A 16,991-nucleotide genomic window follows, 5' to 3' on the forward strand; every position below is an offset into this window, starting at 1 on the left:
TGTGATTATTACTTGTATTGAAATTATCCTAGTTTTGTACCTTATACATGTTATGGGAATAAAACCGGTTACTATTTACAAATAATTAAATATACTAAATAATAATAATTATGTGAGTATAATATTTGCATGTAATATAAAAAATATATTTTAAAAGTTTGTAAACACAAAAGTAAACAACTTTTTAGTAACATAAATGCCAAAACAATCTGATTCGATATTACTTTGTATGTAAGAACATAAAACTTTAATGATGACAGCGAACAAAAACTTGACCATTAGAAGTTTTGTTGACAAAATAAACTCAATTTCATTATTTAGGGAAATGAAAAAAAGCACATACTTCTCTCTTCCAAAATGAAATTTGTCACTACAATCATATAAAAATCATGCAACAGTTTAGAACATATAATAACTACTTTAAAAAAGTTCTAAGGGCGAATAAACACTGTGTCTCTTTAAACACTTTATCTCTACAAGAACACTGAAACTACACTTTATACAAACTTGATTCTGACTGATAATACTATCCATGTAAGAAACCATCTTAGTTTAAATTAAAAACAAACAGCAACATCAGTTACATACATATATCAAACAAGAAGCAATGCAAGTACGAGGGTCACTGTGAAAATGTTTAGATATATTATGAAGATGTTTGGTAGACTTATCAAACATTAAGCGTGTTCAAATTAATCCCCTCCAGTGTCAACGCAATTTTGATGTTGGATTTTCCACTCTTCGAAAGCATCCAGTCACATAATTTATGAAATAGACTCAAAATATTTACGAATCTCATCATCGATTTCAGCTTCCAAAAAAGAGCGATAACCCGTGCAAATATTTCTTCACATTAAAGAACAACCAGAAGTTGCATATAGTGAGATTAGTTGAATAAAAGGGGGGTTGGCCTATATTTTTGATGGCATTATTGGACAAAAACTCCAAAGATTTTGCAGCAGTGTGACAAGAGGCATTGTCGTGGCGTATAATTAAACTCTTAATGTTCAAATTCTGAAGAACTTCTGTTCAGTGTATCAAGTTAATAGCCTTCACCAGTTCCGTACTCCTGAAGAAAACAGTGTATATTACTTTATTCACCGATCATTGTGAATGTTTCTTGACCATCGTGGGGGATGACTCATCTTCAATCACCCATACACGACTTTCACCTCGAGGTGGAACTTCATTAAATGGTATGTACAGTTTACACGTGACAGTTTTTGAAAAAATCCGATTAGTGAATTATGACCCCTTTAAAATTCTGAATACCACCTAAAACCGTAGCAAGGGATGGTGCTTCAGAACCAAACGTACTTTTGAGACGTTCGACACACTCCTCTTGAGACAAACCGACTTTAATATCATAGTCCGAAAATGTTCTCTCGATAACTCCATGAAATCGATCTTTCCAAATACACTACACAAGTACACTGATGAACACAATTTGCTGGTACTGACTGTGGATTAGATAATCAGATAAGATTCTTGCAGTACGCACAGCCTTCTGGTAACTCAAAACTTTCAGAGTGACCCTCACATTAACTCTCATTATGTGTTAAAAACAAGTAATACAGTATGAATATGCTGCAGGGAGCAGGAGACAGAGAGCTGCTCCAGGTTTGTGCACAGCATGGATATCGCAGTTAAGGTTCTGATGGCTTGCTCACAAGATCAGACCAAGAAACATCAAGGCCTCTATAAACGGGAGTACGAGAAAATTGGGCTTTCATTCTGTAATCTCGCTCAAGCCTTTGGTTTGGAAGAAGCGTCAGGTAGGTTCTAAACAGCAGCAACATAGTTTCAAGTATGTGTGCCAAACTAGACAAGTTTGGAACCCAAACTAATTCAGTTACATGTTAAGGTCGGGGCACACATATCCGCATCGCGCCCGACACGTGAATCGGCCGAGTGTCAGTGCGGGCCCGACTCGGTTACTGTGAAGCCACACATGTCCGTATGCTGTCCGAGCGCAAAAATCTAACTGTTTGTACTAGAGCATATTTCTTTTGGATTTTAAAGTGACAGATACTTAAAAAAATGTTCAGAAAGTTGAAAAGTAGTGACTTAGTCATTTTGTAAGTCTTTTTATAATAACTGGTAAAACATAGTAAATATTTGTAAAATATATATTAGAGTATAATGTTTTTTCATACTTTCAAACCTTATGACTGCAAATAAAATATTTTACTTTTAAGACTGCACTTTAATTAGTAGAATAAAATAAATATGAAAGGTCATAGAAACATTTTAAATCGTAAGCCCTACAAAATGCAGGAAAGATTTTTGTTAAGTAATTTGAATACAACCAAAATAAATATAGTTTAGTGCAAAATAAATTAATTTGTGTTATTTATAAATTTAAAAAAATTATATATTACATTATTTTAATTTAGTTGCTCTAAAATCAAGAAATGTACAACATGTTTTGTAATTTTTTATCAGTAAAAATATTTAAAATTCCACCTAATGTGTTTTGAAGTAATGTTAGTGCAGTAAGAAATCATAAATAGTTTACTGTAAAAAATATCTTCCTCACTTCTTCAATAAGTTTCTCTATACCAATGACTGATGCCGCTCTTAGACCACATCGTGCCCGTCAAAATGTCGGTGCGGACATGTGTGGACTTGCAGGTTGAAAACTACTCTGCAATTCTTTTACTGTATGATTGCCGACACACGGCCAACTCACGTGTCGGGCGTGGTGCGGTTATGTGTGTCCCGGCCTTTACGGTTATAATATGCCGTTCTCTCAGCCAGTACTGACCTCTTTCTCCTATAATATTGAACTGGCATATAGTATATGCATTTAAATGATAATTTAGTATGTTCGTTCAGTATTACAATATTCAGTGGTACTGTTAATAAAAGGTCTTAATATGAGCACAAGGTCTTACAATCACAGTTTGGTATACCTGTTGTAGTTAGTCACTTTTCTATTAGTTTGTCATAGGTATAAGACATATTTTAGTACAAGGCCTATATTTCGTTTTTGAGTATATACATTTATTGTGTAATTTCTTTTCAACAATTTTTTTAAAGCTCTTTTCTAAGTAATATTTTATCTTAAGTTATTATATACAACTGGAAAAATTAGAAAATATTTTGTGTTAGTACTCTAAGTTGAGAGAGAGCGCATGAGAGTGTGTCATACATCATTCCTTTATAATCAAATGCTCAGTGATTTACTTAAGACGATTCACACAAACTCACACGGAATCGAAAGCCTAAATGACCAGTTGGAAAGGAATTGATAAAGTACATCATTACACACTTTTATTAAGTATCTCATCATATTGTTTTCTTTTTACAATTTGATTAAACATCTTGTTCTCGTTAACAAATTATGTTATTAAAAACTGGACCATAAAATGTAGTAGTAAATTTAATAATGGAACACAGGCTTAAATGTGACTGGTATGAATGGTATGACTGGGAAAGTGGTATGATCCTCCATATTTAATGATTGATTTGATTTGATTGATTTATTTATGATTGATTTATTTATTAGCCCAATAGAACATTACAATGTTATAAGGCTCGTCAAGAAATAATAACACTAAATACTAAATAACAATTTTAAAAAAATACTAACTACAACACAAGTAACATATAGCTAATACTAGGTGGTATGATATTTCACATCTTAATTATTTTCTGGTGAATTCGGACGAAAATCGTCAAAAGTATAAATTTCAGTTTGAAGCATGTATTCTTTAATAGTTTTTTTGAAAGCCTTTAATGTAGGAATCTCTCTCCATGCTAAAGGTAATTTGTTAAAAAAATGCTGACTATTGTAAGAGAAAGATGTTTTAAAATGGGTTGTTCTGTGTATAGGAACAGGTAGAAAATAACTATTACGTGTTGTGTAGTTATGATGGGAGATAAAGGGATTGGACTGTATTCTTTTATATGTTTGAGTTAAAACTTCCATTATGTAAATACTTCTTACTGTTAAAATTTGAAGATTAAAAAAAAAAAAAAAAATGTCCTCTACATGATTGATTAAATTTCAAATTTCCTAGAATTCGGATTGCTCTCTTTTGAGTTTTTGAAAACCTGTTCAATAATTGCGGTGCTTAGTAGACGAAATTATTTTTATAAAATATATTTGTTTATTAAATCTATTTTGCTAACCAATTTCTAATATCACATTATAAATATTAATGTACGGTAATTAACCCTTTGCACTCCGACGTCCGAAATATCGGACATCGTTGTTTTGGCCAACAACGTTGTTTTCGACATTTCGAACGTTTGGTAAATCCTTTATAAATTATCCAAATGTGGTAAATTTGCGATATACGAAAGCTGGATAGTTGTTGGATGTAAAAACGTAGTAAACCTTTATACTCCATGGCGGTGATTTTTCAGTTTTACATTGTCTTGTAGAGGTTTGTCAACTTCACCTTTTTTCGTCAGCTGATTTGATCCCAACTTCAACAGCTGATCTCTTCATTGTTTTGTTTAGTCTGATAAGTTATTTCAGTCAATAAGGTTATGTTGACTATCTGAGTGATATATTTGTCAGTAATATATCAGATTCAGAATCATCTGACGATGCCAAAAGTGAAAGTGAGGGAGGTATTACGGTACTTTGGTATTATACCGACCACACCCAGACATGAATCGTTATTTGACATTTTGCTTCTACTGATTACTAGATTAGCGTAGAACAATATTTCGTCAATATAAAACAGGAATTGTCTTATCGCAAACCTCTCCTCATCCTCAGACAAAGGTCAAAGTCGAGCAGTCTAGTAGATAACGTGATTGCAGAGTCTTGCCGCCCGTTCAGCTGGTGCGTCGCTTTGTTGTACTTCTGTGTTTTACCCCTACATTTCTCCAAACACAAAAATTCAACAAAAACAAAGATTATCAAACAAAAACTAAACCCTTTATTGAAAAAACACACAAAACTTGTTTTTATTCTTGATCACACTCCGCCACCCAAAATGCGAGTGCTTCCGCCATCCCGCCGAAGCCCGCGCTGATGTCAACGAAAGAAAAACATCCCTCGAGATAGTACCTATCAGTAAAATATCAAATTCTAGAGGGGCTGATCAGAAATATAAATTGAACTGTAATGGAAAGGCAATTATGTACGTTGGGGGCATTTAACGGAATCTGACCCCATTGATAATCGTTGTAAGTTTGTAATTTTGTAATTAAAGAATTTTTTTTTTCGTTTTATCATGTTTGTTTCTATAAATTTATATTTTTGTATTCTTCATACAGTAGAACCCCTCATATCCGGCCACCATGGGACCGAGCCCCTGGCCGGATAACGATTCGGCCGGATAAACCAACCTACAGTACACAGCACTTGACGAAACAAAACAATTGTACTGGAAATAATCAACGAACTGATTACAGGTTAAACCTATTAGCTCAACTGAGGACAACACAGGAAAATGTAAACAAATAGATACACCAAAATAACGCAAGAGTCGTGGGAGACTAGTGCGTGCAACTGCACGTCTGCAAGCCGTGGTAAATAAATTTCGATATTGGCTTCCGGGAAGTGGCCGGATAAACCGAGGTGCGGTAAAACCGAGGCCGGATATGAGGGGTTCTACTGTACTGGTGTGGTCGGTATAATCCCAAAGTACCGGTATTATGGGCATAAAAAGGTATAAAAAAGAAAATATTCAATCATTTGACAAATAACTCACTATTTGGGGAAATTGTCGGAAATTACAAAACTGCCTATAACATTTCTGTTTATAGAGGTACGTTTATGAAATTGTATGTGCATGTTTACATTTATGTAAGGAACCTAGAAATAATAATAGTATATATAATGTCAATGCAATTTTTTTCAGTTATAACAGCTAAAAGTTAACTTTTTTAAAAATTTTTGCAACTTTTCTCTTTTTATAAGTGAAAAAAGGTATTAAAAATAAAGTAATTACAAATATAGACTTTTTTACAAAATAGAATTTTATGAGAAATAAAACAAAACCAAAATTATAACTCTAACTGCTAAAATGAAAAAGTTACAACCTTTTAACAAAACCTTTACAAAATTGATAAAAAGGGCTCCGAGGTTTTCGCCAGTACTTGTTCAATAGAGGCCCGAGTTTTTGGTAGTGACCAAAAATTTTACTCTCGAGTGCAAAGGGTTAATATTATTGCTAGTATGTGACTGTAATTGTTGGACATGATATTGTGTAAGGAAACAATATACTAAACTATTTCAAGGAAATAATTATCCATAGTTGTATTTGTCTGAGCTTAAAAACTGTACTTTGTTATAATTCACATTACGATATTTTGATTTATATAATAACTCAATAATACTATTAGAAATATTAACAGTTAAATTTAAAAGATTTCATTATAAAATATGAGTAATGAAATAGATTTTGTTTTTCATGTATAATAAAAGAAGTATTGATTCTACAAATGGGACAGAGATTGAAAACGACAGTAGAATGGTACTTATCTGGAATATAAGCTACTGTTAATGATTATTTTCTGTTTAACAATGTTTTTGTTATTTAAATACATAATTTATTACAGAATGAAGACAAACAAATAAAATATTGTAACTATTTATTTTTTTTTCTTTTAGTTTCCATATGTATTTTAAGCTCCTCTCTAGATTTTATTCATAATTTTGTAATAAAATATTGGTATCGAAATCGACTGAAAATAACTCTGTTATCGTGGTATCAAGTATCAGAATGTACCTTTCCTAAAAGTCATATTCAATAAATATATTCACAAATAATGTTACCTCTACTTTACAGTTCTACATGAATGTGCATGACAACTATTTCCGTGTTAATAAAGTAGTGTCTGTTAGAATTATTAAATAGTCTTTTTGTTAGTACTAATAAAATGTTTTTTTATTAGAATGAATAGTTATTATAATTATATAATAATTGTATTAGGATTAATAAAATAGAGATTGATTTAACAATAAGTATTGATGTTCCAGGGTCAGACAACTCTGGGTTGTCCGAATCTATACGTTATGTGGGAGACACTTACAACGATATCGGCAAACTTTTTGATGAGCAACCCAAGCATGATTGGGGGCCCCTAGGTGACATTCTGCACATTTACAAGGGAATTCTTGCAGCATTCCCTGACATTCTGACAGTCCATAAGGTACCATTTTTATATTTTTAATTCTTAGTTCCTTTTCCTTCATTATTAGTTTATTACTTACTTCACATATTTTACAGTACAACCCCTTGTGAGTTGTTTGGTTTTAAAGCTAGATTTAAATGTATGGTCTTCACTACGTGAGAAATTGGGTCGAGATGTAATATTTGATTGACAGAATGTGGATTATGGAATGCAACCTTATAAAAAACCATTGTTGCATTAGGATTACAGAGTGCTAGAAACCAAGTAAATATTTTTAAACTTAAATTAGACGTGAGATCTAGAGTTTAAAAGAGTTTTAATAAGAATATTGTTATTATTGTCCAGGCTTAAAAAAGCATTGAGAGTAATTTGTATTGAGCAGTATTGCCACTTCAGTAACATACTTAAATAAATAATATAAAAACATTAAAAGTCATGACAAATAAGTTAATAAAAAAGACAGATAAAACTAGTTACTACTTAATAAAATCTCAACAAACGTAATTTTAACAAGTCATAATTCTTCAGAATGAAAGGAATAAAATCAAATATTTATTTAATGTATGATGGTTTGTACTCCTAATTAAATGAACAAAGGTCTAGATTGAGCTTTAGTTTCTGATTTTGATCCTAATCGCTTTTCTTTCTTTTTTTAAGAGTCAGATTTTCATCAATGGAAACTTGCCAAATAAAATTAAACCGTATTGAAGGACTGATTGAAAACAAGCATAATATGCTGTTTTCAGATAGTGACTTGGTGCTCAATCTGTCAATTGTTGTAAAAGATGTACAACTCCTGATAATTTTAAGCTATATGATCTATATGAGCCTGCCAACGTGACTTTTATCAATGTACATTCATACAAATTTAATCTTGGACATTTTTAAACTGTATAAAATCTTTTGAGTTTTATTTTTATTTATTAAAAATCCATTTATTGTGAACCAAGTAGCAGCATCCGTTATAATGGCCTAAGGTACTAAATTAAGTTCATTTGTGTTATTAGTAATATTTAAGAATGTAGTTTCGTCTGCATACAATAAGGATTTTTTTTTAATGAGTTTGAAAAATCAGTAATACAATAAAAAAATACGCAGATCCTTGAGGCACTCCCCATTCAATAAAAGTATCCTTGGATATTTTACCATTAACTGAAACCAACTGTAAACGCTTCTTAAAATAAAATTAAAAACAACATTAGAGATGTACTTAAAATGCTGTAATATTTTAGCTTTAATAAAAGGTCATTTATAGATTAATCAAAACCATTGTCTGAGAGTGGAACTTTGGTTTACCATTTCTCTAGAAAACACATGTCAATTTCTGTTTGTGAATGAAAATGACTTTCAGGACACCATGGCGAAACGCAAGGACTGTGAGAGGCTAACGTTGGATCACAAAATGGAGACCAGTCAGCTACAGCAGGTGATACAGCGTACAGACGTCGTGTCTTACGCTTTACTCGCCGAGATCAACCACTTCCACGCAGAGAGAACCACCCAGATTAGGAAAGCCATGAAAAGCTTCCTGTGTGAACAGGTGGCTTTTTACCAAAAAGTAAGTGCAAAAGTACTTTCTATATTTCATAACACAGGATGTTCAGAGAAGGGTGTCACAAACGTCTGTGGCTGATAATACTTATGATTTATAAAGACATAGGTTTGTTCATACAAAAATGATTATCTTTAGAACTAGTTAAGTTACAGATATCTTGGGTAATAAGAAGAAAACTCAAAATAACAATTGTGTTTGAAGGTTATTTTTGACGATGGAAGGATTGTGAAGGAAACAGGATTTTTCCGGACATTTGCCATCGTTCAGTGAAACAATAAATCATACAAACAATAAATATTCCATAGTTTAGTTTTAATGATTAGTGTTTTGTATAGTTTTTTATTAAGTGCATGTTTATAGAGTTAGTGAAGTTGACAAACAACATGTAGGTTGTGATTCCCGACTTAGGCGTGCCACAACGCTTGGGTAAGATTTGTTTAATTTAATCTAGTTTGTAATTATGTATTAGGTTAGTTCTTTACCTGAAGAAGAGATCAGATTGCAGATCTCGAAACGTAGTGTTACTGATTTATTGTTTCACTGAACGATGGCAAATGTCCGGAAAAATCCTGTTTCCTTAACAATTGTGTGATTTCCCTAAAATACGAGGCGTGTTCAGAAAGTAAGTACCGTTTTTTTTATTTCTACATGAAACTATTTTTCAACATAGTTTCCACCGATGTTCAAACACTTGTCGTAGCGGGTGATCAATTTGTCTATTATACCCTCTTTGTAGAAGGTTCCCGCTAACGAATGTAGCCACGACTCCATGGCAGTTTTTACTTCATCGTCGGTTTCAAAGCGTTGGCCGCCTAGCACGCGCTTCATGTGCAGGAACAAGTGGTAGTCAGACGGTGCCAAGTCCGGGTGATCGAACTGCTCCCAACGAAATTGTCGGACCAATTGAGTGTTACAAGCAGTATGGGGCCGAGCATTGTCATGGAGCAACACAATTCTGTTACAGAGCATTCTTCTCCATTTGTTTTGAATTGCCCGCCTTAGTTTTCTTAAGGTTTCGCAATACCTTGCTGCATTAATGGTTTCACCTCTTGTGAGAAACCCAATCAGCAGAACACCTTTCCGATCCCAAAAGACAGTGCACATGATTTTTTGTGCAGACATAAGAAGGCAAGAGCCTTGAATTTTGTTTCTTCGGGATTGCGTGTGTCGCCATTCCATTTACTGCTGTTTGGATTTCAGTGTGACATGACGGACCCAAGTTTTATCACCTGTCACAATTTTGTGTAAAAAATCCTCACCATCATCACTGTAGCGTGTGAGAAAAGTCAAAGCACTTCCAAGTCTCTTGGTTTTGTGCACATCAGTGAGCATTTCTGGAACCCATCGGGAACACAGCTTGTGATAACGTAAGCGGTCCGTAACAATTTCGTACAAAAGAGTGTTTGTTTTAAACAATTTAAACATTGAGAGAAAACTGAAAACACAACGTAGAACAACTAAAATGGAGTGAGTAGATAACCAGTGAACAAGGACGACTAGTGTGCATTTGCGGAACACCGATTGCAGCGCTACAGCGGCAGTAAAATGAAACGGTACTTACTTTCTGAACACACCTTGTATTAACAAAAGGGGGCATGTTGAAATTGTTTAAAGTCAAATAACAAAAATACCATAATAGTTATACAAAATTTACAAGATGCCAACTAGTTTACAATTCCAACATACTTTTTTCAACAAAATCCGTCAACACATAAAGCGAGTAACAGCCATTTTATTTAGCGGGTAATTAACGGTACGCTTGCACAAACCGGGAACAACAAACTTGTCAAAACAGCTGATGCCTTACAAATGACAATTAATTTTGTTGCTCCTGGCTTGTGCAAGCAAACCTTTTATTTTTTTATTTATTTATTTCATTTTAAAAGTAGGTTTGAGTGGAGGCTTTATATTTACGTTTGGATTAAATTTTGTTTTAGATTGCGGCAAAACTGCAGGACGCTTACTCACTGTTCGAAGACCAATGAAAAAGCCTTTATATTGCCTTGTAACAATATTCCATTTGTAAAATGTATTTAAGTATATATATGTATAAGATATATTTATTTATGTATTGAAAAACTACCATCAAGTGATAAATAATGTACTATGAACCTAATATACAAGTATAACTGTACATATTGTAAAATATAATTGAATCATAAAAATCACAGCATGTCAATGCCAACTATGAAATATAGTTTTGTATCAGTTTACAACTCTTAGTCTATTAATCTTGCTAGTGTTTTACATAATAATGTATTTTATGTAATTTCCTATATATTTGTATTTTTTTTAAATAAGTGTTGAATACTTGTTAACTCCATATAATACATTATTATTCTGACGCTTGTTACCTTAATTACTAATTATATTTCAATCTATTCTACATTTCCTGTTTGTTTATGTCGTAAATTATCTATGTGTATTTCATCAACATAATATTTTTATATATTACTTTGCTATATATTGTATAATCTTTATTTTTTTTAAATATTGTTGTATTTTTGAATCGGAATGGTGCCTACAAACTAGTAGAAAATTAAGATATTACTAAGAAAATAATGAAGTGAATAGAATAAAAAGAAAACTTGCAAAGTATAAGTAACTATCGTAGAATTTGCACATAATTTTAATTATTTGGTACAAGAATTATTAGCTAAAATCATTGGTTATTTTCCACTTGTGACTTGACCTAAAATTTAATGCAAAGAAATTATGAAATTTTAAGAACCTGACGCTTTTGTACAATATTTTTAATCACTCAGTTCTTATTTACCGGTTTTATTGACTAATGTAAGAGTTTTCAAATGTAGGTTTTGGAAGAAATTACAATACTTGTAGACTGTAGAGCAAAGTATAGAAGAGGGCTTGCTGTTGTCTTATTCACATTTTTATTCACTGGTAGTTTATTCTGTTATGTATGTTCTTTTTTTCTATTTAAACTGAAGAGTACAAAAACTAAGAAACGTGACTAGTGTTCAACAAAAGGTCTTGAAATGCCTATGCAGCTGTACAAGTTTACTAATTTTCTTCGTATATTTGTTAGTATTGTTGTTATGTGTACTGTTAATATTTTGAGATCATTTTAAGGAATTTCTGTGGGTATTTTTATTGTTTTGCCTTGTTCAGGATCAATGATTTATTATTTATGTCTGTGGTAACATTTTCTGTATATTTTGATTAATTTGTACAAAGACAGATAATATTAGATATACTTTGTAAGTAATTGTTACATTAGTTTCTAGGAATATTATCCTTGTTTGTGTTTTAGCTCGAGAGTGTGTGCAGGATGTGGGAGTTCAAGAACGCACGTTTCTCACTGACGTACTGAGGCTCGATCGGACCTTTTTTTTGAGTCAAGGCTCACATCCACTGTCACACACGTACACGTATCTGGTCTCAGTACGACGTGTTTACTCGTGCTTCCACTTTTTGTACACGTCGATACAAAATGATATGTTTTAGGCTTGGGTTGGACTGGTCTGTTTATTGGACCGGATTATACCCTGAAAATAGGAAAACAAAATATTCTGTATATTTAGTTGGTTTTATGTATATTTTGCATGCAAGAATACGTTGTAAATTAAGGTTAAGAGCATTTAATGTAATACCTTATTTTTATATATATATTTGATTCCAGTGGAATTTTGGTAAAAAAAAAAAAAAACAGAAAGTAATATTACCGTAGGTTCGGATTAGTCTTTTCATAAAAAATGTGATTTATGCTAGTAGTTATGTGTTTCATAAGAAGTAACATTTACATTTGGTCTTTAAATACAAGAAATGTACTTTTTTCAAGGTTTTGTTTGAGACGCAAGAATATAGCATTTACTCACTAGCAAAACAAATGTTAAGCGATTGTAATAATCGAAACTGTTTATATTTTTTGTATTCTAGAGCAGTATAATTAATCTTTTCAAGGATATGGTTATTGCAGTGAACACTGTTCTTACATATCATATCCGCGTATAGTAGATATTGGAAAGCCCGTTGTTGAGAAACCCAGATCCCTCATTTATTTAAATGAAATAAAGTTATTGCTGTTTATACAAATTTGATGAACGTAAAATGACGTTTGAGTAGTATTTTGATCTTCCGATCATAAATCAGTTTGGTTATTTAACATATATGTGACAGAAACGGTAAAATAAAAAATAATATTGATTGTGATTTGTTCATCCGGTGGACCCACTCCTCCATTCTTTTAAATGTTGACACACTTAAGGTTTGTAAAAAAATTACAAAATTTTTGAACATTTTGATAACCACTTACAGTCCAAAAAAAAGTTTTAGATTCAAAATCTTTATCGTAAACAATGTGGTCGGACAAACTGAAACTTTTTAATCAACAGTTGTAATGATAATATGTAGTCAATAAATACACGGAAGCCTTAAACACTTAAGTCCCCATTGTACTGTTATTGTCACTTAAAACAGTTATTGTCCAAGTGTTATTTTTATTGAAAGTGTTCATTGTAATTCCATAAAATGATACGTTATTGTTTTGTAAACCAAACGCTTTGTCAGACAAAGTATAATTCCTTTTAAATTGTTTTAAAATAATTAAATATCTTTGTGAAACATTAATCAACGGATGTAAACGTTGTGTTGATGGGGAGGGGGGGGGGTTGCTGGATTAATGCCTGTTTGGGATCTGCAGTGTGTTAGCAAATTTGGTTCAGATGGTATTCAAAGAAGCATATTGACAATCTTTAGTGTGTTACAGTGTTTGCTACAGAAAATCTATAAAATGTTGTAAACATTAATAAGGAGCCTATTTAAAAATCATTTTTAAAGCTATACAGGGTTAGTTCATCAAAGCTGGGTGAGAAACAGGGCAACTAATGAGTAAACATAACAAAAATAACACTTTGGCACCATTTTTATCAGTTAGTTAATCGAGTTACAGCGGTGTGCATTCTGACTGGCAGTTGTACATAAATAAGAGTTATGATTTCATAATTAGGAACAAAATGTATTGTATACTACGAGTAAGTACTCTGAATGAAATGGAAAATAAAACGCCACGGTTGAATTTGCAGTAGCTCAAGAATGTTCTGTATGTAGATAAAATAAATTAGAAATGAATGAAGAATAAGTAACTGATAAAGTACAATTTGCAAGTCTTATTCCCTCGGAATGGTACAATTGTGGGTCTGCTGTAATGTTCAGTGGTCGACTTGAAGCCTTGACTCCAATACTTTTTAAATTTTCGCCGCGATTTCTTTTCTTTAGGTGATCTTGGAGGGCCTTGGGATCACTATGCATCTATTGGAAGATTATCTCATGGCAGGTTTCTGCAGGAGGACTAGCGCTGTATCTTCCTTATTTCGCTTTCGAACCTCCTTGTGGTTATTTGGACCTCCAAGGCCTTCTGCTGTTTACGGTTACGGCTTCATTCCATGAGAAGTCATTTTAGTCACCATTTTTAAAGAGGTCGGGGAATGACTTGGCCTACACAGAATCACCCTAAGCTGTAATACTTATGTTCTTCTTTAACTTTAAGTTGTTTCCTTCAATCTTCTTCTTTAATTTTTTCTCTAATTGTGATATCACAGTTTTTTGCTTTTATTCTAGATAAAACCCCAGTTTTCTCACACGTTTCCATACACTTCTTACAAACCTAGAAAAATACACAGTAGCAATGTTGAGTACAGAGCCGCAACGTTACTCCTATACGCTATAGTCTCTTTTCTTTTTGCTTTTTTCTTTTGAGGCGTAAAGGAGAGGTGCTCTGAAGGTGGACGTGGAGTGGAATCAGCCTCATGGCAGAGGAGTTGCTCTGCTATGTGGATCAACATCCGTGGAATACGTCTCGTAATTCTCTGCAGCCAAATTTACGCCAAGTAGCACACTGAGGACAGTTATCATTCTGGGGTCATTGAATCTGTCACTCAGTGCGTTCAGAATTGTCTGTAATGAATCAGCCTCATGGCAGAGGAGTTGCTCTGCTATGTGGATCAACATCCGTGGAATACATCTCGTAATTCTCTGCAGCCAAATTTACGCCAAGTAGCACACTGAGGACAGTTATCATTCTGGGGTCATTGAATCTGTCACTCAGTGCGTTCAGAATTGTCTGTAATGAATCAGCCTCATGGCAGAGGAGTTGCTCTGCTATGTGGATCAACATCCGTGGAATACATCTCGTAATTCTCTGCAGCCAAATTTACGCCAAGTAGCACACTGAGGACAGTTATCATTCTGGGGTCATTGAATCTGTCACTCAGTGCATTCAGAATTGTCTGTAATGAATCACCCGAATGTTTCAAACATTCTGGATCGGTCAGCAGGGCTAATTATTGCCCTCAGATTGTCTTTTAGCTCAATGAAATCGAGCTTTTAAAAGCTGTAATCAGTCCATCGTAAGAGCTTCAACTTCTACTAGTCTCTCCTTCATCGAATTGCTCTTGGAATTTCATTTCAGTGTATTTTTGTAAGCTTTCACATACATTTCTTGATCTGTAACCTCCCAGTCGTGTTTCAGCTGGATAGTTTTTTCTGTCTTTTACCGCTTTATTGTGGGAACCGGCTTTAGTTTGGATTCTAACCTCAAAAGCAGATCGGTACAGCAGAAGTGTTTTGGACCCATATAACCCAGAGGTTTCTGAATTAAAACCCTGCTCGACCACCTTACCGTAGAGGTTTACCTTTTATGAGACGTTTTTCAGATTTTAATAATTGAAAACATGCCGAATATCTGACTGTACATTTTTCCCTGTCACACCCGACTTCGATTAACCGATCCTGTATATCTTGATAACCACTATAAACGAGGTTCTTCGATTAGTATTTATAACATTTAATGGATTTAATTTAAAAAGCAAATATCAGATACCTGCAAGTGTACGGCACTCCCGGGCGGTAACAACTACTTTAAAATAATTTTACAGTTAAAGCCTTATACTCTGCGCTGTAAATATTGATCTTGCACCAAGAACCAAGAAATGTATCTTCGTATTGAACTGAACCGCACGGGCTTTAGTTTTGCGTACTTATACATAATTTTTAGTGAAACATTTGAATATCCATGACGGTTCATATTTCCCCGCTCTGTAATCGGCTACACTGTCAACAGTACTAATAAAAGTGGTTGTGTGCATAATGTATAAAATCTGTACTCAACTTTCATACTCAAATAAGGTACAAAGAAAGGGCAGTGAACCATTCAGACCTAGTCATTAGATTTATCTCGGATAATACGTTCAAAGGAACTCTTCACGTCTGTCTGTAAGTTGACATAAATTGCATCACATTATTTCTATAATTGAATAATACTACTATGTTTATGTACTACTGATACATGCTAATTGTGGGTTTATTTGTACCTAGAAAATACAATGTATGCTAATGTGTTCCATGTGAATAATCAGTTTGAATATTGTATCAAAAGAATCAATTTACAAGCAATAAATAGAACAGTTATGGAATTGTAAGTGTAATTGTGGAGTGTTTGTAAAAGAAGCAATTGAAAACATATCCTGTCACTAGATTTGACAATAGATATAATTATTTATTACAATATTCATAAAGTAGTCACGAAATAACATTACTTGTGAAATCACAATAAATTAAGTGAGTAATAAGTATAGTTTACCTAAATTATAATATTATGTTGTTAATTATATGTAGCTACAATATTTATTATCGATCGCAAAGTATTGTTTACTGCTTTTATATTAACGAGCTGTGGCTTCTGCCTAAAATGCACAAAAATCACAACATCCTACACGTAAAACTCACAAACAGTGTAAAACACAATCCTATACTTTATTTTAAATACTGTGTTGGAAAATAAACAATCCCTGTGTCCGTCAAGTGTTCTCGGCTCTAGTTTACTGCGCTGTGCCAGCCGACTCATTATTCTAAACTAGACAGGCTCTTTATATAAGATTTCATCTATTATTTTAGTTATATGCTTTGTGTTCTGTGACCAATAAATTTCAATTATTTATAATATGCGGTTGTTTTATTTTGACAAGTTGTCCTAAAAATATAAACTTTCAATTCATAATTAATTATACAATATGTAACCTGCGGTTACAAATAGTAATGCCGATATGTAATTTTATACAACAATTCGCCTCGACATCGTGTCCCTTCAGGACTGGAAGACTTATTGCTGGCCAAATACTTAATTATTAGTTCGAAAAATAGTTAATTCTACTCCAGAGCTGTTTCCCTAAACTAAATTACTAATTAAAATCACACCCAGCTTTAATGAGGACCTACGAATAATTGAGAATAATAATCATCGTGTAACCAGTTTTATTTAGTGCTGGCTGATTCCTGCCGATTCCACATGGCCTGCTAATTTTGAACTGAATAATTGTCA

The 16,991-nt window shown here is 33.0% G+C and overlaps 1 protein-coding gene across 1 annotated transcript in view; it reads left to right on the top strand.

The window, feature by feature from the left end:
* Positions 1-16,615, top strand: part of LOC124369678 (sorting nexin lst-4) — a 37,516-nt gene extending 20,901 nt beyond the window's left edge. Inside the window, exons 8-11 of the mRNA XM_046827729.1 lie at positions 1,594-1,775; positions 6,947-7,119; positions 8,453-8,659; positions 10,594-16,615. Of these exons, the coding sequence (XP_046683685.1) occupies positions 1,594-1,775; positions 6,947-7,119; positions 8,453-8,659; positions 10,594-10,641 (610 nt within the window). The 3' untranslated portion in view covers positions 10,642-16,615. The remainder of the gene's footprint in view (positions 1-1,593; positions 1,776-6,946; positions 7,120-8,452; positions 8,660-10,593) is intronic.
* The last annotated feature ends 376 nt before the right edge of the window (positions 16,616-16,991 follow it).

Source organism: Homalodisca vitripennis, chromosome X (assembly GCF_021130785.1).
Source record: "Homalodisca vitripennis isolate AUS2020 chromosome X, UT_GWSS_2.1, whole genome shotgun sequence".
NCBI classification, from domain to species: domain Eukaryota; kingdom Metazoa; phylum Arthropoda; class Insecta; order Hemiptera; family Cicadellidae; genus Homalodisca; species Homalodisca vitripennis.